Here is a 23,959-nt window from a genome sequence, read left to right on the forward strand (position 1 = left end):
TTCAAAAAATAGTAAGTTAAAATGAAGATAAGACATAAAAATAAAGGTGAAGTAGAAATCACAAACCATTTTTAATGAGTTCTCCATGCCCTGAAGTACTATGCATATGATTATGCAAACGACAACTTCATGCATAGAGTTTACTTTTTACAGCCACGGCAGACCCAGGTATGGAAGTGTTCCTTCTCTTTATCTCCAGTAGAGTCTGCAAAATTTGGACAAGATTAAGAAAATGGTTAAACATCATGAAACTGTCTTAAAGCCCCATTCATTAAGTATAATGAAGCAATTTGTTTTTGTCCATGCACCAAGAAGATGTAGTTTGCACTCAGCTGGTCTTCAGCTGATCTCGTCCAAAACTACAACATCAGGATGAGCAACTCAGATGAACAAATAAGAATGTTTTTTGAAGATTTTCGCTTTGACCTTGACAATACTTATTTTTATGAAGTAAAGGTAAATCATTAAAGGTATCCAGAAAATGCAAGCAAAAATTACAATAGAGGGATAATGCTTGCTCATATACACAACATAACTATTCAATCACTACTACTTCTTAATACCCGTCCCTCCCAATTTCACACCTGTTCCAACTAAATGTCCAGTGATTTTTTAGTGAAGAGTCTCTAAAGGAACCACAAGAAAGTACAAGATAAAGATTAAGCTCCCAGAATTCTTGGAATCGTAAGGCAAAAGTTCTGCATTTAAATAGGGATATTAGAATCAAGCTTCATCCTTCAACTAAAAATTTATCACAACGTTAGGGAGTACTAATACCTGTAACTGTCTTCAAGATGCTAAAGACCTTGCAACAAGAGGCTTTGAGCATGTCAAGTAAAAGTCCAGTGAGACTCAAGGACATTCTGACTTACAAAAGAGCGCTAATACAGAATTCACCATGCATTGACAATTTGAGGGTTTCTTTGCAAGAGATATACTCATGATGCATAGAAGTTATTATTACTTACCATTAGGATAACTGATAATGAAAAAGAAAGTCCAATATACCAAGTTTATTACTCACCAAACTTTAGATAGACTTGTCAGTTGAAGCTTAAAGTAGTTCTACTTTCCTATCAACATTCATAGCCACTTGTGTTTTGCTACCATCGACTCTTGTTTGGGACCAGTCATCAAATTTCAGAAATGAATGTTTTTACTTTCCTATCAACATTTACCATCACCTGTGTTAGCTATCATCGACTCTTGCTTGTGACCAGTCACCAAATTTCAGAAATAAGTTAGTGGAGACATGAAGGTATCAAGACTCGAGACCATGACATTGTTTGCCACTCTTTTCATGAAAATCAAATTATCTCACACATTTTTGAAAAAATAAAATCAATTTTAAGATTTAAAAGCAGTAACTGAATTTTTAGATCAATTCAAGAAAGCCCCTAACAGATACTGTTTCAGTGATCAAATCATGAAACGTTATGTTAAATTGAGGTAGGAGGCTCAGATTTTCGCCTATGTAATCAAAGAGCAGAGATAAAACAGGCATGGCTGCAAAGATTGGTTGCCTCGTAATAACGGACAACAAGAAACTTATCATTTCTCATCCTCTTTCACAGACCTTCCAAGTTGTCTTTGCCAAGCCACGTCTTGGAATTAACTCAAATGTTTTCCTGTCTTTTTTAGGATAATCTTCATAGCCTCAGAATTTTTGGACTATCAAGATATAGAAAAGGGCATCAAATTTGGGAATAAACGCTACTTTAAATAGGTATGGTAAAGAATAAAATAAGATAAATTTGGCTCATTTCTTTCCTTCTAGGCTAACCTTTTCCATGTTTGGGGAAATTATTTGTTTTTCTCGTCTTCAAATTTCCCGTTGTATGCCTCATTCTTCAGAGCTGAATTTTCAACACAGACCCATAATAGGTTTTCCGAACTGAGAAGACTCACCATCAAAAACCATGAAACAAATTATTGAGGGCTCAGATTTGTTGTATTTGAATCAAGCGATAGAGAAGAGCGACAACGCCATGGCTGCAGACACTAGTTTGCTATTCAAAGCCTTAACCAGGTTGCCCTGCCAAGATACGGGTCGGATTTTCTCAATGTCGTGATTGAAAAATGCTCAAAAAGGAAGCAAGCAATCATCACAGCCCCTTTAAAACATCATCATCAACAACAACAACAACAAAAGTAGGGGTGTCCGGACGAAGTTCATCCAATTTTTTATTTATTTATTTTGTTTATTTTAAAGGGCTGTTGGTTTTTTTTTTGGTTATGAATGGCGAAATCACTGGCAAAACAGAGATGGGCAACCACCCTTCGCAGAAAATCCCAATTTCTCAGATGCCTCATTCTTCGTCTCAAACCCGTAATGGGTTTTCCAACCCGAGAATGGAATCACCATTCAAGACCAAGAAATGAGATATTAAGGGCTCAGATTTTGCTGTATTTCTTAACAAAGCAAAAGAGAAAAGCGACGCCGCCATGGCTGCAGACACCAGTTTGCTATTCAAAGCCTTAACAGGGTCGCCCTGCCAAGATACGTGTCGGAGATTTCTCATTGCCGTGATTGAACATAGCCCAGAGAGGAAGCAATCAATCATCATAGCCACATTACAACAACAGCAGCAAAAAGAGCGGAGAAAGAGAAGAGGAAGAGGAACAAGAGTAGTTGTGCGGGCTTTCCTGGTTCATTTGAAAGGGTTGTTGGTTTTTTGTTCGGAGAAATCACTGGCAAACTGGAGATGGGCAACCACCGTTACGAGAAAATCCCAAATTCTCTGTCGCCTCATTCTTCTTCCATTCTTGGCTATGCTCGAATTTGATGCTTCTCAGAGAGTACCTGTGTGTTAAATAAGGCAAAATTCTGGGGAAGTGGAATCAGGGGCATATTGGTCAATAGATAAACTATTTGCCTTTTTCTGAAATAAATTAAATTGAGTTGATTATCCTTGATTATTTGTTAAGCTTAATTTTAGAAACACTAAATTACTACGAATAAAATTTATATACAAAACCTGTGTGAAGAACAAGATATGTCAATGTTAAAAATAAAAAATTTCAAGCAAATATCAAAGAAAATAATATTAAATACATTGCTTGCAAAATTGTGCTTCACGTTGTAAGAATCCTTTTTGCAAGCTTGTGTTTTCAATGAATATACTATTTAAGTAACTTAGTTCAATCTGTATTGATGCATAATTTAAGCGTAGAGGAGCAAATCCAGAAGCAAAAGGAAGACATAATAATATATACCTCTTCATCATCTTCTTGACACAAAAATAATGTTGACTAAAAGAAATTGTCATATGAGTTACAAGACAGAATCACAATCAGTTAACAGTAATTTTGTCTTCTCTTCCTGTCCTGCATGTATACATATTTCTCTTCATTTATCTTTTCTAAAGTTGGTAAACAATATGAGGCAGGAAAACGTTTTTCATGGCTTATGAAAAACTTAACTTTTTAGATAGCCAGTAGTCATCGGGAAACAAATGAAAGTCCGGAATTTTGAAGAACCTAAAGAACAAAAATAATCCATATAGAAAAACAACAAATGCTCGAGGGATACCTACAATGAATTTTCATATTTAAAATTAATGTTTACTAAGAGGAAGAGAGTGAAATTAATACGTACAATAAGCGGACGAGCGTAATTGAGAACACTCCATTAGGCTCTAGCATTCTACCCTGCCAACAGAAAGTGAGTTTTGACACTAGTTTATTTGAGAGCAGTGGCAGCCGAACAGTAGAAAGCCTCTGCTAAAATTAATAGACAAAAAATAATATAACAAATTTGGCATATATTAAAGAATTAAAAGCTCAGAATATATACAATTAAGTGAAACCAAAAACAAGATGATAAAAGTAAAATTTTGCAGTAGAAACAATAGCAGTATACAATTTAGTGTTACCAGTGCTATCAATATGTATAAAGTGTAAGCGAACTCCCAAAACATCAGAAATGAACAAATAAAGAAAATCTCAAACTCAAAGTAAAAGTAAGCGAAGACTAAAATATCACAGTAAGACTGCTAACAATTGTTAGTAAAACCTATTTTCATCACCCGTTCAACAATAACATACTTGGTGTAGTGGAAGGTTAGGATGTACTTAGACCTTACCCAATCTTTGTGGACAAGACTCATTTTCTGTCATACATCCGACTCAAATAAAAAACCAATCTCGACATAATAAGCGTTTCCACACATCATTGGGATCAGAAGAGAATAGCTACGAGCCAAATAAAAGAGAAAGAACAAAACAAACAATAACATCAACTTTCAAAAAGAGAGTCCCAGCAATGCCATGGCTGCAAGACCATCAGAAAATCTTTAAGGATCAGTTAACCTCAAATGTGCAATTAATCAGCTCAGAAGGGAATTAAAATTTGATCAAAATCATTGTCTCACCTCTTTCAAGCAGACTGATTATACTCACCACCATCGCTTCTACCACTCCCACCGTCAACATACAATGCTACGCAAAAGCATTAAAAAAGAAAAGAAAAATATTTGAAGGGCACAGAAACACTGTCACGATAACAACCATCCAAGCGAGCTGTGAATAATATACTCAAACAACAAAAAACATACCCAGTGTATCCCATAAGTGGGGTCCAATAATCTCAATGCAATGACTGTAACTGTTCCAAAAGGGCATGTTTGGATGACGATTTTGTTTTTTTCCTATCTCGTTTTCTTCAAAGAGCTGTTAATTTTTTTGGATATCAATGGAAATCACTGGCATAGCAGAGGAGCAACCCACCCTTTAAGGAAAACCCCAATCCCTATGACGCCTCATTCTTCATCCTTTCAAGGCCATGATCAGCTGACAGTGAACAAATATGGTGATACATTGGGACTATAAGATGATTTATAGCTTGCAGCAGATAATTACAGGTCCAACATAAAACAAAATCACGGAAAAGTTCCTTTTTTTTCCTCTTTCCAAGCAAATGGGGCTCAAATGTATTTTATGATAAGGCAAAAGAGAAGCCACCCAAGCCATGGCTTTGACTGGGAGAGAAGTCTCAATCACAGGCCATACCGTGTTGCCACGCCAAAATACGGGATGGGTTATCTCCATGCCCAAATTGGTTAAGCCAGATATAGAAACATCATCATCACTGCCTCTTTATGTACCTTCCATCAACACAGAAAACACATGTGTACACACACACAAGAAAAGATTTGTATATATATTAAATCCATTTTGCATTTTGTATTTTCTCCTTCTTCTTTTCTCATGAAACAAAGGCCTGTTGGTTGTTTGATAATGGAGGAAAATCAATGGCAAAACGGATAGGAGGAACCACCCTTTAAAGAAAGTCCCACTACTCTCCGTTTTGCCTCATTTCATTCTTTCTGGGTAACCTTCGTATTTTGGGTAAACTACTTGGAGTTTTTCACCTTCAATAATGAACTGTCTATTGGAGACCATGAAACTGGTCATTAGGCTCAGATTTGTGTTTTTGTACCACAGCAAAAGAGAAGGTGACCATAACATGGCTGCAGACGACAGTTAGCTACATAAAGACATATTGGGTCGCGCAGCCAATATACAGGTCGGATATTTCTCAATGTGGAGACTGAACGTAGCCCATAACTCTTCACAACCTCTTCACAAGATAAGCAGCAGCAGCACAAAGAATTTTATTTTATTTTTGTTTATAACAAAGGGTTGTTGGTCTTTTTGGTTATCAATGGAGAATCATGGGCATAGCAGAGAGGGGCAACCACCCTTTACAGGAAATCCCAACCTCTCTGATTCCTCATTCTTCTTACCTTCTATGCTATGTTCAGCTAATAAGGAACACATGGTGATACATTATTGTATCAGAAAATGGCAGGTTCAACATATACAAAAATTATATCACAGAAAAATATTCTTTTTCTCTTCTCTCTTTCCAAGCAAAACGTGTCCAGATGTGTATTATGATAAGGCAAAAGAGAAGCCAACCAGAATATGGCTGCAAACGCCAGTTACATGGGAGAGAAGTCTCAATCACATGCCATACTGGGTTGCCACGCCAAGATTGGAACGGGTCATCTCCATGCCCAATTTGGTTAGCCCAAATATAATTATCATAACTGGCTCTTCATGGGTCATCTCCACAACAGTTAAATCCGTTTTCCACTTTGTGGCAGAACGAGGGGCAACCACCCTTCAACACTCCGTTTGGATCGTTGTTATATATTTATTCATAATGTATGACATTGTATGGGATTGTGTTGTATCATATTGTTTTTGAACACAATGTTTTAGATTGTATCATTTTTTGTCGTTGCGTAATGTCACACACCAGTAAATTAAAGTACAAGCCTAAGAAAATAATAGGATACAGGTTACAAGTTTACAACTAGTATAAATAGGTATGGTAAAGAACAAAATAAGATAATTAAATTATAAGCAAAGACAAAATGAGAATGAAAAAGAATAAGGTAATATCTTGATCATACCAAATGGATTTAGTAACAACACAAAGCAATACAATACAATACAATATAATAGATTAACAACCATTCAAACAAGCTGTAAATGAAAACCCAAACTCTCTATTTTGCCTCATTCTTTCTTTCTGGGCTAACCTTTTCCGTGTTTGGGGAAATTCTTTGTTTTTTTCACCTTAGAATGACCTGTTTCTCCAATGCCTCATTCTTCCTATCGAATTCCCCGTTTCTCCAATGCCACATTCTTCAGAGCTGAAATTTCAATACAAATCCATCCAAGACCATAAAACGAGTTATTGAGGGCTCAGACTTGCTGTATTTGAATAAAGTGAAAGAGAAGAGAAGAGCGACGCAGACATGGCTGCAGACACCAGTTTGCTACTCAAAGCCTTAACTGGGTTGCCCTGCCATGATACGGGTCATATTTTCCTCAATACCGTGATTGAACATAGTCCAGAAGGGAAGCAATCAATCACCATAGCCCCATTACAACATCAGCATTCAGCAATACAAAGAGAGGAGAAGGAGAAGGAAGAAGAGTATAATTAGCGTGTGTTTGGAAGAATAAAATATTAATAATGTTTGTTTTTCTTGTTCTTTTAAAAGGGTTTTTGGCTTTCTGTTCCATTAATGAAGAAATCACTGGCTTAGCAGAAAATCCCAAATTCTCTATTGCCTCATTCACCTTCCATTTTTTGCTATGCTCCAAATTGTTGCTTCTCCGGGAGCACCTGTGTGTAAAATAGGGCAAAAATTTCTGGGGAAGTGGAATCAGGGGCATATTGGTCAATAAATAAAATTATTTGTTAAGCTTAATTTTAGAAAAAAAATTGATGTACAAAACCTGTGTGAAGAAGCGCATATCTAAATGTTAAAATTAAAAGTTTCAAGCAAATATCAAAGAAGATAGAAATTAAAGAAAAAGAAAGTCTTGTTCAAGAGGGTCTCCAATTTAGTATTGGATTTATAATTTCAATTTAGTAATTAAACTTTAAGTTGTTGTGTTAAATATTAAGAATGATGAATGTTGATGTTTCTCAAGGTGATTTAAGAATGATTTCATGTGATTTTATTCTTAACGATTAAAACAATTTCAATTCATTTTAATTTTAATAGATTTATCTTATAATATCCTATGTCAAAATTGAAGAACCTATTTAAATAGCTTTAATAAAGTTACAAGCTTGGATTTGATCTATGTGGCCATGATATTTGTGATCTAAAGTTTTGTTTATTGCATAATATTCATTTTTACAAAATCATTTCCTAGTCTATACAAAAAAACTTTCATGTTTAAATAGAAATAAAAGCTAACAAAGATGGTCGAACAAAAAAGTTTTTCATTTTTTGTTAAATTCCGGGGTTCAAGCAATAGATGTGTAATATGGACAACCAATTTGATAAATGTCAGTGGCAGCAGTGAATGTATCGAGAAAAAGACAAATGAACAAGCTATAGCAATGTTCACAGTACCACATTGACATGCCAGTTTATAGTAATCCTCAATCTAGATTGGAGGTTATTGGATTAATACATCCTTTGGTTGCCAATTGTTTCTTATCTATGTCTCTTCTTCTATCTTTTCTTTTGTTTCAGCATCGATTGTGATAAGCGGAAAAAAGCGATGAGGGCTTGCTTCACAGAAGCGAGAAGCGTGAAGCGAAGCGCGCACTTTTTTTAAAAAAAGCGACATTTAGTATAAAAATAAAAAAATATTAAATAACTAAATAGAGGTAATATAGTCTTAGATTGAAAGAAATTACATAGGCAAAAATACTCATAAGTCATAACATATAAAGCAAAAAATCAAAAACATAATTAAATCACAAAGATTCAAACTCCTATTCTTCAACAAGGTTGCTAGACTGATAAAAAAAAAAAGCAAAAGAATTGAAGAAAAAAAACAGAGGAGGCAGCAGTCAGTAATTAGAAACAGAGCAGGCAGCAGAGATGAAGAAAAGAAGAGAAGAAGAAGAAAAAACTAGAGTAGTCGAAACTCAGAGAGATAAAGAGATGAAGCACAGGCGAAGATTGTATATTTCAGGAGAAAAGAAACTCATAGAGATGAACTAATAAACATTAGCTAAAAAACAGATGAACAAAAAGTTACCTGCAGTCGCGGTCAAGGTTGAAGAGAGAGGCAGCCTCAGGCGAAATCGTCAGGAGAGAAAGAAGGGAAAGAAGTATTGTGAAAGAAGAGCCGCGAGGAGAGAAAGAAGGGAAAGAGTCGTGAAAGAAGAGTCGTGAGGAGAGAGAAGGTTATATTTAGATTATTTTTTAAAAAAAAACCTAATTTTTTTTTAAAAAAAAACTAATTGTCGCTTTTTTTATAAAAAGCGCGCTTTATTGCGCTTTTGCCTTAGGGTCGCTTCTCGCTTCTTCATCTGAAGCGAGAGCTTTTTTCAGATCGCCTCGCCTCAAGATAAAAAAGCGCACAAGGGTCGCCTCGCTTTGAAGCGCGCTTTTCTGCGCTTTTCACAACACTGGAGAATCACAACAATAATATTTCACCTTAGACACATTGAGAGCCAAATTTCATTTCTTTAACTCACAGCCATAGGACAACCTAAAGTTTCACATATAAATTGATGATGACAAACAATTGCTCATTAACAACATGCATAGAATTTCAGAAAATATTAAGTTAAAATGAAGATAAGACATAAAAATAGAGGTGAAGTAGAAATCACAAACCATTTTTAATAAGTTCTCCATGCCCTAAAGTACTATGCATATCATTATGCAAATGACAACTTCATGCATAGAGTTTACTTTTTACAGCCACGGCAGACCCGGGTATGAAAGTGTTCCTTCTCTTCATCTCCGAAAGAGTCTGCAAGATTTGGACAAGATTAAGAAAATGGTTAAACATCATGAAACTATGTCTTTAAGCCCCATTTATTAAGTATAATAAAGCAATTTGTTTTCTGTCCGTGCACCAAGAAGATGTACATTGCACTCAGCTGGTCTTCAGCTGATTTCCTCCAAAATAACTACATCGTCAGGATGAGCAACTCATATCAACAAAAAAGAATGTTTTTTGGGGATTTTTGCTTTGACCTTGGGAATACTTATTTTGATGAAGTAAAAGTAATTCATTTAAGGCATCCAGAAGATGCAAGCAAAAATTACAAGAGAGGGAGATAATGCTTGCTCATATACACAACATAACTATTCAATCACTAAAGCATTTTGCTTGATGTGTAGGTGTTAAAATCTCATCAAAGCATCTACAATTCCGTTCATTGCAGATCCCCCAAAAAATAGCAGCAGGTACTAATTCCCAAACCTTTTTGATGGATTTTCAGTTTCCCATACACCAGCTTTCATATGCCAAAAGTAGAGATAACATGTTCCAAATATCATATTCTACAGAACAATGCAAAAAGAGATGTCTAAACATCAAATATTTCCAGACGACGATATTAAAATACTACTACTTCTCAGTACCTCTTCCTCCCCTTCTCACACCTGTTCCAACTAAATGTACAGTGATTTTCTTAGTGAAGAGTCTCAAAAGGCACCACAAGAAAGTGCAAAATAAAGAATGACCTCCCAGAATTCTTGGAATCGTAAGGCAAAAGTTCTGCATTTGAATACTTGGGCATATTAGAATCAAGCTTCATCCTTCAACTAAAAATTTATCACAACAGCAGGGAGTACTAATACCTGTAATTGTCTTCAAGATGCTAAAGACCTTGCAACAAGAGGCTTTGAGCATGTCAAGTAAAAGTCCAGTGAGACTCAAGGTTATTCTGACTTACAAAAGAGCGCTAACAGAGAATTCACCATGCATTGACAATTTGAGGGATTCTTTGTAAGAGATATACTCATGATGCATAGAAGTTATAATTACCTAACATTAGGATAAGTGATAATGAAAAAGAAAGACCAATAAACCAAGTTAACTACAGACCAAACTTTAGATAGACTTGTCAGTTGAAGCTAAAAGTAGTTCTACTTTCCTATCAACATTCATCGTCACCTGTGTTTGCTATCATCGACTCTTGTTTGGGACCAGTCATCAAATTTCAGAAATGAATGTTTTACTTTCCTATCAACATTCACCATCACCTGTGTTAGCTATCATCAATCTTGCTTGGGACCAGTCACCAAATTTCAGAAATAAGTTAGTGGAGACATGAAGACATCAAGACTCGAGACCATGCCATTTTTCGCCACTCTTTTCATGAAAACCAAATTATCCCACAACATTTTTGAAAAATAAAATCAATTTTAAGATTTAAAAGCAGTAACTGAATTTTTAGATCAATTCAAGAAAGCCCCTAACAGATACTGTTTCAGTGATCAGATCATGAAGGCTCAGATTTTCGCCTATGTAATCAAAGAACAGAGCTAAAACAGGCATGGCTGCAAAGATTGGTTGCCTCGTAAGAAGGGACTACAAAGACCTTCCAAGTTTTCTTTGCCAAGCCACAACTTGGAATTAACTCAAATGTTTTTCAGTCGTTTTTAAGATAATCTTCATAGCCTCGGAATTTTTGGACTATCAAGATATAGAAAAAGGGCATCAAATTTGGGGATAAACACTACTTTAAATAGGTATGGTAAAGAATAAAATAAGATAAATTTGGCTCATTTCTTTCCTTCTAGGCTAACCTTTTCCATGTTTAGGGAAATTATTTATTTTTTTAATCTTCGAATTTCCCATTTGTTGTATACCTCATTCTTCGGAGCTGAAATTTCAACACAAACCCATAATAGGTTTTCCCACCAGAGAAGACTCGCCATCCAAAACCATGAAACAAATTATTGAGGGCTCAGAGAAGAGCGACAACGTCATGGCTGCAGACACTAATTTGCTATTCAAAGCCTTAACCAGGTTGCCCCACCAAGACACGGGTCGGATTTCTCAATGTCGTGATTGAAAAAAAGCTCAAAAAGGAAGCAAGCAAACATCACAGCCCCTTTACAACATCATCAACAACAACAACAACATCAAAAGTACAGGTGTGTGTTCGGACGAAGTTCATCCAATTTTTTATTTATTTATTTTGTTTATTTTAAAGGGCTGTTGTTGTTTTTTAGTTATGAATGGCGATATCACTGGCAAAACAGAGAAGGGCAACCACCCTTCACAGAAAATCCCAATTTCTCAGATGCCTCATTCTTCGTCTCAAACCCGTAATGGGATTTCCGACCCAAGAATGAAATCACCATTCAAGAACACGAAATGGAGGGCTCAGATTTTGCTGTAGTTCTTAATAAACCAAAAGAGAAAAGCGACGCCGCCATGGCTGCAGACACCAGTTTGCTATTCGAAGCCTTAACTGGGTTGCCCTGCCAAGATACGTGTCGGGGTTTTCTCATTGCTGTGATTGAACATAGCCCAGAAAGGAAGCAATCAATCATCATAGCCCCATTACAACATCAGCAGCAAAAAATGCAGAGAAAGAGAAGTCGAAGAGATAGAAGAGTGCTTACGCGTGTTTCCTAGATCATTTAACAGGGTTGTTGGTTTTTTGTGTAACGAAGAAATCACTGGCAAACTGGAGATGGGCAACCACCGTTTACCGAAAATCCCAAATTCTCTGTCGCCTCATTCTTCTTCCATTCTTGGCTATGCTCGAATTTGTAGCTTCTCAGAGAGTACCTGTGTGTTAAATAGGGCAAAATTTTGGGGAAGTGGAATCAGGGGCATATTGGTCAATCAATAGATAAACTATTTGCCTTTTTTGAAGTAAATTAATTGAGTTGATTATCCTTGATTATTTGTTAAGCTTAATTTTAGAAACACTAAATTACTACTAATAAAATTAATATACAAAACCTGTGTAAAGAACAAGATATGTCAATGTTAAAATTAAAAATTTCAAGCAAATATCAAAGATAATAAGATTAAAGTACTTGCTTGCAAAATTGTGCTTCACTTTGTAAGAAGCCTTTTTGCAAGCTTGTGTTTTCAATGAATATACAATTTAAGTAACTTAATTCGTAGAGGAGCAAATCCAGAAGCAAAAGAAAGACATAATAATATACACCTCTTCATCATCTTATTGACACACTAATACTGTTGACTAAAAATTGCCACATGAGTTACAAGACAGAATCACAATCATTTAACAGTAATTTTGTCTTCTCTTCCGGTCCTGCTTCTATACATATTTCTCTTCATTTATCTTTTTCTATAGTTTGGTAAACAATATGAGGCAGGAAAAGGTTTTTCATGGCTTATGACAAACTTGACTTTTTAGATAGCCAGTAGGCATCGGGAACCAAATGAAAGTCCGGAATTTTGAAAAGCCTAAAGAACAAAAATTAAAGAACAACAAATGCTCGAGGGATACTTGCAATGAATTAAAATCAATGTGTACTAAGAGGAAGAGAGTGAAATCAATACGTACAATACGCAGACGAGCCTAATTGGGAACACTCCATTTAAGAGAAGTTGCAGCCGAACAGTAGAAAGCCTCTGCTAAAATTAATACACAAAATAATATAACAATTTTGGCATATATTAAAGAACTAAAAGCTCAGAATATATACAATTTAGTGAAACCAAAAACAAGATGATAAAAGTAAAACATTGCAGTAGAAACATTAGCAGTATACAATTTAGTAGTATCGATGCTATTAAATATGTATAAAGTGTAAGCGAACTCCAAAAACATCATAAATAGACAAATAAAGAAAATCTCAAACTCAAAGTAAAATTAAGCAAAGACTAAAATATCACAGTAAGACGTCAATAAGACTGCTAACAAATGTTAGTAAAAGCTATTTTCATCATCCATTCAACAATAACATACTTGGTGTAGTCGAAGGTTAGGATGTACTTAGACCTTACCCAATCTTTATGGACAAGACTCATTTTCTGTCATACATCCGACTCAAATAAAAAAAAATCTCGACATAATAAGCGTTTCAAACATCAATGGGATCAGAAGAGTATAGCTACGAGCCAAATAAAAGAGAAAGAACAAAACAAACACTAACATCAACTTTCAAAAAGAGAGTCCCAGCAATGCCATGGCTGCAAGACCATAAGAAAATCTTTAAGGATCAGATAACCTCAAATGTGCAATTAATCAGCTCAGAAGGGAATTAAAATTTGATCAAAATCATTGTCTCACCTCTTTCAAGCAGACTGATTATACTCAACACCATCGCTTCAACCACTCCCACCGTCAACATACAATGCTACGCAAAAGCATTAAAAAAGAAAAGAAAAATATTTGAAGGGCACAGAAACACTGTCACGATAACAACCATCCAAGCGAGCTATGAATAATATACTCAAACAACAAAAAACATACCCAGTGTATCCCATTTGTGGGGTCCAATAATCTCAATGCAATGACTGTAACTGTTCCAAAAGGGCATGTTTGGATGACGATTTTGTTTTTTTCCTATCTTGTTTTCTTCAAAGAGCTGTTAATTTTTTGGATATCAATGGAAATCACTGGCATAGCAGAGGGGCAACCCACCCTTTAAGGAAAACCCCAATCCCTATGACGCCTCATTCTTCATCCTTTCAAGGCCATGATCAGCTGACAGTGAACAAATATGGTGATACATTGGGACTATAAGATGATTTATAGCTTGTAGCAGATAATTACAGGTCCAACATAAAACTAAATCACGGAAAAGTTCCTTTTTTTTCCTCTTTCCAAGCAAATGGGGCTCAAATGTATTTTATGATAAGGCAAAAGAGAAGCCACCCAAGCCATGGCTTTGCCTGGGTGAGAAGTCTCAATCACAGGCCATACCGTGTTGCCACGCCAAAATACGGGATGGGTTATCTCCATGCCCAAATTGGTTAGCCCAGATATAGAAACATCATCATCACTGCCTCTTTATGTACCTTTCATCAACACAGTAAACACATGTACACACACACACAAGAAAAGATGTGTATATAAGTTAAATCCATTTTGCATTTTGTATTTTCTCTTTCTCCTTTTCTCATGAAACAAAGCGTTGTTGGTTGTTTGATAATGGAGGAAAATCAATGGAAAAACGGATAGGAGCAACCACCCTTTAAAGAAAGTCTCGCTACACTCCGTTTTGCCTCATTTCTTTCAGTGTTTCTGGGTAACCTTCCGTATTTTGGGTAAACTCTTTGGAAGTTTTCACCTTCAATAATGAACTGTCTCTTGAAGACAATGAAAATGGTCATAGGCTCAGATTTTGAGTTTTTGTACCACAGCAAAAGAGAAGGTGACCACAACATGGCTGCAGACAACAGTTAGCTACATAAAGACATACTGGGTCCCGCAGCCAATATACAGGTCGGATATTTCTCAATGTCGAGATTGAACGTAGACCATAACTCTTCACAGCCTCTTTACAAGATAAGCAGCAGCAGCAGCAGCACAAAGAATTTTATTTTATTTTGTTTATAACAAAGGGTTGTTGGTTTTTTTGGTTATGAATGGAGAATCATGGGCATAGCAGAGAGGGGCAACCACCCTTTACAGGAAATCCCAACCTCTATGATTCCTCATTTTTCTTACCTTCTATGCTATGTTCAGCAAATACGGAACACATCGTGATACATTATTGTATCAGAAAATGGCAGGTTCAACATATACTAAAATTATATCACAGAAAAACATTCTTTTTCTCCTCTCTTTCCGAGCAAAAGGTGCCCAGATGTGTTTTATGATGAGGCAAAAGAGAAGCCAGCCAGAACATGGCTGCAAACGCCAGTTGCATGGGAGAGAAGTCTCAATCACATTTCATACTGGGTTGCCACGCCAAGATTGGAACAGGTCATCTCCATGCCCAAATTGGTTAGCCCAAATATAATTATCATAACTGCCTCTTCATGGTTCATATCCACAACAGTTAAATCCGTTTTCCACTTTGTGGCAGAACGAGGGGCAACCACCCTTCAACACTCTGTTTGGATCGTTGTTATATATTTATTCATAATGTATGACATTGTATAGGATTGTGTTGTATCATATTGTTTTAATGAACACAATGTTTGGATGGATTGTATCATTTTTTGTCGTTCAATAATGTCGCACATCAATAATTTAAAGGAGAAGCCTATGAAAATAGTAGGATGCAGGTTATAAGTTTACAAGTAGTATAAATTGGTATGATAAAGAATAAAGGAAGATAATTAAATTATAAGCAAAGACAAAATGAGAATGAAAAAGAATAAGGTAATATCTTGATCATGCCAAATCGGTTAAGTAACAACACAAAGCAATACAATACAATACAATATAATAGATTAACAACCATTTCTAACAAGCTTTAAAGGAAAACCCAAACTCTCTATATTTTGCCTCATTTCTTTCTTTCTGGGCTAACCTTTTCCGTGTTTGGGGAAATTCTTTGTTTTTTTCACCTTCGAATGACCTGTTTCTCCAATGCCTCATTCTTTCCTATTGAATTCCTCGTTTCTCCAATGCCTCAACCTTCAGAGCTGAAATTTCAACGCAAACCCATCAAAGACCATGAAACAGGTTACTGAGGGCTCAGATTTGCTGTATTTGAATAAAGTGAAAGAGAAGAGCGACGCAGAGATGGCTGCAGACACCAGTTTGCTATTCAAAGCCTTAACTGGGTCGCCCTGCCAATACGGGTCGTATTTCCCTCAATTCCGTGATTGAACATAGCCAAGAAGGGAAGCAAGCAATCATCACAGCCCCTTAACAACAACATCATCATCAGAATCAAGACAAGTATAGGGGTGTGTAATGTGTTCGGATGAAGTTCATCCAATTATTATTTTATTTTTTTGTTTATTTGAAAGGGCTGTTGATGTTTTTGGTAGAAATCACTGGCAAAGCAGAGATGGGCAACCACCCTTCACAGAAAATCCCAATTTCTCCGATGCCTCATTCTTCAGCTTAAACCCGTAATGGGTTATTATTAAGGGCTCAGATATTGTTGTATTTCTTAACAAAACAAAAGAGAAAAGTGACGCCGCCATGGCTGCAGACACCAGTTTGCTATTCAAAGCCTTAACCGGGTCGCCCTGCCAAGATACGGGTCGGATTTTCCTCAATGCCGTGATTGAAGATAGCCCAGTAAGGAATCAATCAAAATCATCATAGCCCCATTACAACATGAACATTCAGCAGCACAAAGAGAGGAGAAGGAGAAGGAAAAATAGTATGATTATGTGTGTTTGGAATAAGTAAATATTACTAATAATGTTTGCTTTTCTTGTTCATTTCAAAGGGTTGTTGGCTTTTTGTTCCATTAATGAAGAAATCACTGGCAAAGCAGAGATAGGCAACCACCCTACTACAGAAAATCCCAAATTCTCTGTTGCCTCATTCTTCTTCCATTTTTGGCTATGCTCCAATTTGTTGCTTCTCAGGGAGCACCAATTGTGTAAAATAGGGCAAAAATTGAAGATATCTAAATGTTAAAATTAAAGTTTCAAGCAAATATCAAAGAAGATAGAAATTAAAAGGAAAAGAAAGTCTTGTTCAAGAGGGTCTCCAATTTAGTATTGGATTTATAATTTCAATTTAATAATTAAAATTTAAGTTGTTCTGTTAAATACTAAGATCGATGAATGTTGATATTTTCAACGTGAGAATAATTTTATGTGATTTTATTCTTCGTAACTAAAATAATGTCAATTCATTTTGAGTTTTAGAATATTTATTTTGTCATATCCTACGTAAAAATTGAAGAATCTATTTAAATAGTTATGATAAAATATAAGTTCATATCACCTAGAAAATATACATACATGAATAAATATAGGCATAATACAAATATTAGATCCTAAAGTTGGCTTCAAATTTTAACTTTGACCTCCAACTTTCATAATGCACAAACAAGCACTTTAACTATCCAACTTTTAAATAAATAAACACATGAGTCCTACATGGCATAATACACGTAGGACAAAAATAACATGTAGGATGACATGTAGAACATGTGTGTCTATTTGTTCAAGTTTAAGTGTCTACTTGTGCACACCCAAGGTTGAAGGGCATAAATGTGATTTGAAACCAAGTTAAAGGGCATATTTATGTATTATGCCATAAATATAAGTATATGTTTATGAATAAACTCAAGGTATAATCCAGTTAATTCAATGAATTTATAACAAAGAAGGAAAATATAATTTGCTTCACATTGTAAGTATCCTTTTAGCAAGCTTGTCTTTTTAATGAATATATTGTTTAAGTAACTTAATTCACCACTTCATCATCTTCTTGACACTAAAAAAACAAATTGCCATGTGAGTTACACAATACAGTGAAGTTTAAGAGAGAAGAATGGAGGTAAGGTGTTACAGTTGAGATTATCGAAATGAACTCAAACATAATGTAAATGACATTAACCACATATGTTGAACATTTTTATGGGCTCTTCTACGATCAGTAGGAAAGTTCTCTTCTCTTTGAAAATGGAAGCTTAACTTGCATGCTAAACATGACTCTATTTTGTATTTTTCAATTTTTACAGGTAATGCTTAGTAAGAAAAATTGAAATATCAAAACTTAGACCTAAGAACAATAACAAGACCCTAAACCGGTGCGTTGCAAAAGATCAAAAGTTACATGATCACAATATTCACTAGACCGGGGTGCTCCAAGGAGACCTAATTATTTTTACGAGACCACCTATTCTTTGAATTTTCATCTGCAAAACTTCTCTCATCTATCCATCTAGAACTTCGTTCAGGGGGGCAGTGGCCGCCTCTTGTTGGAGATGAGAAATCTTTACCATAATTGGCTGTAAAACCATGCTTCCGGAAGGGCATTCTCGTTCGACTCATTCTGGCATCAGACCTTATATCTGGAGATCTACTATGCCTTCTTCTGCTGTTGAGGTCTCGTTCTCTCTGTGTATGCCACGAATGGGGAGGAGGTGTTCTAGATCTTGAACGAGATCTCCTCCTCAGCAGTGGAATACGAGCTACTCTACTTGAAGCTGGAGAACCAGTTCTTTCTCCTCTGGGGGGTACATACTGAGGCACGCGTACATCACCAGGCATAAACTCATACCCTTCTTCCCTTGCACCTCTTGCAACCCTCTCAGAGATACTTTTAGCACCATTGCGGCTCCGGTAGGCTCCTCTCACTGGTACCATCCTCCTATGAACATCATAGTAGTCATCCCTTTCAACAGATGATCTCCTCCTCACAGGTGGCCTGCGCGCACCTTCTGAGGGAAAAGTTATTGATTGCTGATGATCTCGAGAGCTAAACCCACCTAACTTGTCAGCAGAATTTGCAAAATTGCGGTGCCTTGAGTAGTTATCACTCTCAGGGTCACGATAAGCATTTGGGTAGCAATCTCTTGAATTCGAGCTATTCCACTGGCCATTCGTTGCCCTTTTGTCTTGTGAATTATAACCAGATCGATATCTACCAACGAATTTATCTGGACTAACTTCTCTTACAGGCTTATTGTAACAACCAATAAGGTTATGGGGCCTACAAGAATCATCAAGTAAATTATAAGAAAGCAAGACTCAAAGGAAAGAACCATCTTAAGAGGCATCATAGTCAGAAAACAAATATTCACATGCATTGGTGCTAAAATTATCATGTAATTTATAAGAAAGCAAGACTTTATGTAAAGACTTTATGGAAAGAACACTGTAAAGGACTTAGTCTCAGAAACAAAAAACCCACCTGTTTTGGTACTTCCGTGCAGCGCTATTCCCATCTGCCGCACCCAAATGTAGCGGTCCTTCAATACGTGACTGTAGCTTCCCTCTGTTTGTCTTTGAACTAATTTCCTCCGTGTATGACCCTCTGAATTCATATGCTGCCATGCGATCAGATGTATGCCCTTTTCTAAAAGCATCTTCTTTTCTTCCAATCTTATCATTGAACCTTAGAGCTGTAGATCTAGATCCAGATCCAGGACCCAACCCTTTCTTTCCACCACTATCACCAATGCTATTGTCCTCCCTGTTGAAATGCCTCTTTATAAAGTTTTTTGCAGATCCACTCTTCACAAAATCTACTCCTGCTCTGCTGGTTGACGAGATTCTTTTTTCTGTACTTTGTGAACCATCAGAACCTGCTTCAACCATTTCAGAGGATGGGTAATCACTAGCATCAAAATCCAAGTCAACTCTACCTTCTGAAGCATAATCAACACATTCATCTTCACCATCCTTAATTTCATTGTCCTCCAAAGAATACATAATTGATCCCCTTAGTTCTCCGTCCTCAAATGGAGAATCATAGCCAGCCTCAGTTCTAGTCACATGCTCTCGACTAATAAGTTGACCATGATCTTCATGAGATATATCAGAATTATGGCTTTCTTCAAAAGCCGAAGCACTCCTTGCAAATTGACTAGTGTCATCGATCTGCAATCCCTCATTACAGCTTCTTGAGGAGTCCTTCCCAGAAGTTGTGCATTTTTCCACTTGATTAGATGTTAAGTTATCACTGAACTTAGAAATTACTTCATTCCCTTCTAACTGCATTTGAGAATCAATCGCTAAAATGTTGTCATGTGGATTACTATCAGAACTTTCAACATCCATGACATTCAAAATACTAGTATCAGAAACTTCACTGGTTATAGGATCACTACAGTCAATGTATTTATTAGAGGCGTTCACACAATCAGGCTTTGCTGGGTATGGGACCTCAGATAAAGCAGCTTTATTAAATCCTGCAGCCTTTACAGAAGACTCTCTAATCTGTGTCAAAACTAGGCCATCAGAAGCATTCGTAATTAATCCATTTGAAACAAGCATGCGTGAAGCATTCTCTGATTTAACTAAAGAAGAATCAGCTAATGGTGCATCTCCAGTGACAAGTTCATCAAATGTTTCTCTTTGCGCAGATAAAGAGTCCAAGGCTTTGGTAGAATGGCTAACAATGTTTCCAAACTCACCAGCATTAACTGAGACTGATTCAAGCTTGCATACTTCAGCAAACTCTTCAACTGTTGCATTTTGATCAGCAGGCCCAGAAATGGGTTTACAGTATTCGAAACCCCCCTTTTTATCACAAATTTCTATTATGTGTTTCTCTTTCTGTGCTCCATCATCTAAGCCATTGGCAAAGGCATTTTCCACAGAAGAATCCTTGGGAGGTTGCACCCATGTTTCAATTGAAGTGTTGAGATCCCAGTGTATTCTGTCGACCTTTGGTGACACTGGTCTACTTACAACTGAAGGTTCTTTAAAGTCAGCAAAACTTTTAAGAGCAACAGCCGATTCATTAACAGTGGAGGACTCCATGTTGCTTCCATGCATCATATCTCCTCTACCAGGATCCGCCAACTCCTTCAGGGCTGATATGTCCTTCGGATGATGAGTAGACCCAACAAATCCCCCTGGTGCTGCACATGCAACCATAGCATGTGCTTCCTTTGCATTATCAAGGTCACCATCCTTGTAATTAGTGCACGCAGCATCAGCTAAAAGCACAATTCCCAAGAAGTCTTCTGAATTGTAAAGTTTCCGAGTAGCAATCTTAGAACTTTTAGCATCTACTAATTTATCACTAAGACCAACTTTGCGGGCTGCCTTTCTGTCGAATCTCAATGCACGTCCACTAGAACGTGGGTCTGAACTCCAATGATCAGATGAATGGCTATAGATCGAAATTTGGTCGGAGTCTTCTGATGGCATAGGAGTTGCTAGAAGAGATTGTGGTGATAGTGAATCTTCACAGTCAATAGATGGATGCGCTGACGAAGTTTGAACCAAATTCCTTCTTTTCTTAATTGGAACATGTTCAGCTTTATCAGAAGACCAACTGCCAGCTCCATGAATCTGCTAAATATTTAATAGATGCAACAATTAGACATACTAAAAATTGTATTGATAAAATCATTACAAAAGAATCACAAAGTACCTTGTCAGAACCTGAGCCTGAAAAATCTCCAACCCTCTTGGGACTCCTGTTCATCATCTTCATACCCTCATTGAGGCGTCTAGCAACTGTCCTCCTAGACCGCCTTCTCTTTGTCACAGACTTCCAACTCAGCTCAAGATCTAAAGACTTTGCAACTTCCGGACTTACAGTATTAAGCATGTTGCCAGATATGGATCCCATCAACTTACAAACTCCCTCCACAAGTCTTGTGTAACGTCTCAATAGGCTTGTTTCTCTTAATTGAACTCCTCAAATGTCGATTTTAAATTATCAGGACATGTACACAAGCGAGTCTGCACAATTAAAATATTCCACTTAGCATCGTTAAGCTATTTGAGACTCTGCAATTGCAGTATTTTCATGAGTAACAAGACACAAATTACAGGCATACTTTTTAACTAGGTTTACCATAGCCACATTGCTTCATACAAACTCAAAATCAGAAGTGTATCTCATTACACATATTAATTGGGCAGAGAAAGACTATTAACATAGTTTAATGCTTATTAACTAAAAACAGTTTCAGAATCAGCTGTCATATTGCATAAATATCCGTCAATCTCTTCAACTACTATCTTTCGATTGTAATGTAAAGTGTTCTAGCATTTTCTAGTGACGAGCCCTAATAATAATGCTTACTCATCCCTGCCCTAAACTTTAATGAGCTAGAGGCATGGATAAACTATCAGGGAGGTCATTAGACTTTTAGAAAAAGTCTATAGTCATTCTGTATAAAACTATTAGCACGTCAAACAAATCAAACAAGGACTTAAAACAAGAAGCCAATAATAGGGGGAAGAGGGGGAGAGGGGGCAATGTCGCGGTGAAGGTACATTTTGTCCCATTTGTGCATGTAAGATGGGAAAAAGGTGAAAGCAGAGAAAAAAGAGAGATTAAGTAGAGATCCTATATATTTAACAAATTACCTTGGATGAAACAGATAGCCTAAGTAGAGCACACAAAGAGTTAAATATATAGCAATGAAATAGAGCCAGAGATGCAACATGGCAGAGCCAGGAATTTGATGAAAGGTGTGTAGTTTTTCTCTCAGCGGTGTTACAGATATGCAAAATGATATATTATACTCATAATAGCCAATTAATCTTTGGTCACCACCCTTCCTCTAAAGTTGGCAGAATATGATCTCTAGCATATGAATCTAATCGAGAATCATGAATCTAAAAGAGCTCAGGGCTTTGAAAATGCAGACGTTACATATAAATCTAAAAGAGAGGCGGAAGCTCCACCTAAGGTTTTGAAGACGAGTCATTCCATGAATGGGGCCCGGGAACAATCTGATGGTTGGCTTAGGTATCTGGGTATTCAATCCCTCCACTGAGATGCTTAGTTGACTCCTCAATCTCTTGTTTAATGAGCTATTTCTGACCTCCCACCACAGATCCTATGCCACCAGAAAGCACTTAAGTCTTCAGCTATTGATTGATATACATGAGGCCAGAAAACATTCATCAAAGATAAGGCTATGGATATTAAAATCCAAATTGAATGAAATTTTGATCAAATCGCAACTTCAATTGCCTCGGTACCAGAGAATCATTATACAGTAGAGAACACAAAGGCACTTTCGGCCTGATCCTGAATCGCAACTTCAATTGCTTCAGCAATTGATTGATATACACGAGGCCAGAAAAGAATCATCAAAGATAAAACTATGTATTTTTAAACCTTGATCAAATCGCAACTTCAATTGTCGCGGCACTGGAGAATCATTACAGAGTAGACAAAACAAAGGCAATTCCGGGCTGATTATGAATCTTGAAGCCATTGACAGCTTGAAAAGGAAGGAAATAACCCTAGATTTGTCTTCTAAAACCACAAATCTGGTAGTCCCAAACATTTGTATATCCTCCTTCGATGATTAGTGAAAAACAATGAACAAAAAATCGCAGAAAAGCATTAGCTAGGGTTTTCAATACCTGTTAATTTTCTTCCCAACAAACAAAAATTAAACTCGCCGACAAGTACAGATTCCGCGACGACTTCTTCTACTCAAAACTTGACGATCGTCTTCAGAAAGAATGCGATCTTCGCAGAAACAACTAAATCTTCAGGTCTCGCTAACAGAAACAATGGCAGATCCTTCTTCTTCTTCTTGATATATCGGTTTAATTATGTGTATAAAGAAAACAAAACAAATCTCAGCCGGAAAACTCGATCGGCGACGCCAATCACTCGCCGGAAACTAGCCTTGCGATAGTCGACGTTTTGTTGTTATTCTTCTTCTCTTCCTCACAAGCCTGGGGAAGATATGCCACAAGTTGGAGGTGTAAAACGCCACGTATTTAAGGTTGTCCTTGTGACCAAACTACCCTTGTCTGCGTGCTTAATTTACTCTTCATGCCCCTAGCTGGCTTCAAAACCTAAAAAGCCCAAACCCTATTATTTTGTTTTCTGAAAATTACCGTCAGCAGTGTTCTCTGACGTTTTTGCCCTTCAACCCCGTATAAATTACAGTCAAACCTTGATCTGCGCAAATTTAACAAGTTGTTTGGAGTCATTTGCAATTGAGTATAGCTAGGTATATGGATTCTTTGTCTTAAGCTATACACTACTAATTTTTATTTTATTTTTCGTTTGCTTGTTCATTATATTATTAAAAAAAAAATTGCCGTATTCATTTGTGATTAAGTTCAAAAAAATTGTTTCACAATTTTATTTATTGGTGATCTACACATAAATTAATCTAGAGTAAATTTTTAATATTATTGAGAAAATATATATTCA

The 23,959-nt window shown here is 36.5% G+C and overlaps 1 protein-coding gene and 1 long non-coding RNA gene across 18 annotated transcripts; both read right to left on the minus strand.

Annotated features, from left to right (window-relative positions):
- Positions 1-28: 28 nt before the first annotated feature.
- Positions 29-16,859, minus strand: LOC107012574. Of its 13 annotated transcripts, XR_003577398.1 has the most exons (4): positions 13,691-16,859; positions 13,508-13,574; positions 12,779-13,407; positions 6,391-12,027 (listed from the first exon to the last, which is right to left on the minus strand). It is a non-coding gene; the product is annotated as an uncharacterized LOC107012574 (long non-coding RNA). The 13 variants fall into 13 exon arrangements; XR_003577393.1 differs by adding an exon at positions 29-3,480 and having other exon boundaries at positions 3,599-12,027; positions 12,779-16,859; XR_003577397.1 differs by adding an exon at positions 29-1,164 and having other exon boundaries at positions 1,784-12,027; positions 12,779-16,859.
- An 802-nt stretch (positions 16,860-17,661) lies between these two features.
- LOC107014549 lies at positions 17,662-23,504 on the minus strand. 5 transcript variants are annotated; one of them, XM_015214498.2, is made up of 5 exons: positions 23,152-23,504; positions 22,462-22,616; positions 21,194-21,507; positions 19,001-21,114; positions 17,662-18,799 (listed from the first exon to the last, which is right to left on the minus strand). In XM_015214498.2, the coding sequence occupies exons 3-5, from the start codon at positions 21,392-21,394 to the stop codon at positions 17,962-17,964; spliced, it is 3,153 nt and encodes a 1,050-aa protein (XP_015069984.1). In that variant the 5' UTR covers positions 21,395-21,507; positions 22,462-22,616; positions 23,152-23,504; the 3' UTR covers positions 17,662-17,961. The 5 variants fall into 5 exon arrangements, with proteins under 5 accessions (XP_015069984.1, XP_027771113.1, XP_027771112.1 ...); XM_027915312.1 differs by lacking the exon at positions 22,462-22,616 and having other exon boundaries at positions 19,001-21,111; XM_027915311.1 differs by lacking the exon at positions 22,462-22,616.
- Positions 23,505-23,959: the final 455 nt, after the last annotated feature.

The sequence above is a fragment of the Solanum pennellii genome, chromosome 3, assembly GCF_001406875.1.
Source record: "Solanum pennellii chromosome 3, SPENNV200".
Classification (NCBI taxonomy): Eukaryota; Viridiplantae; Streptophyta; class Magnoliopsida; order Solanales; family Solanaceae; genus Solanum; species Solanum pennellii.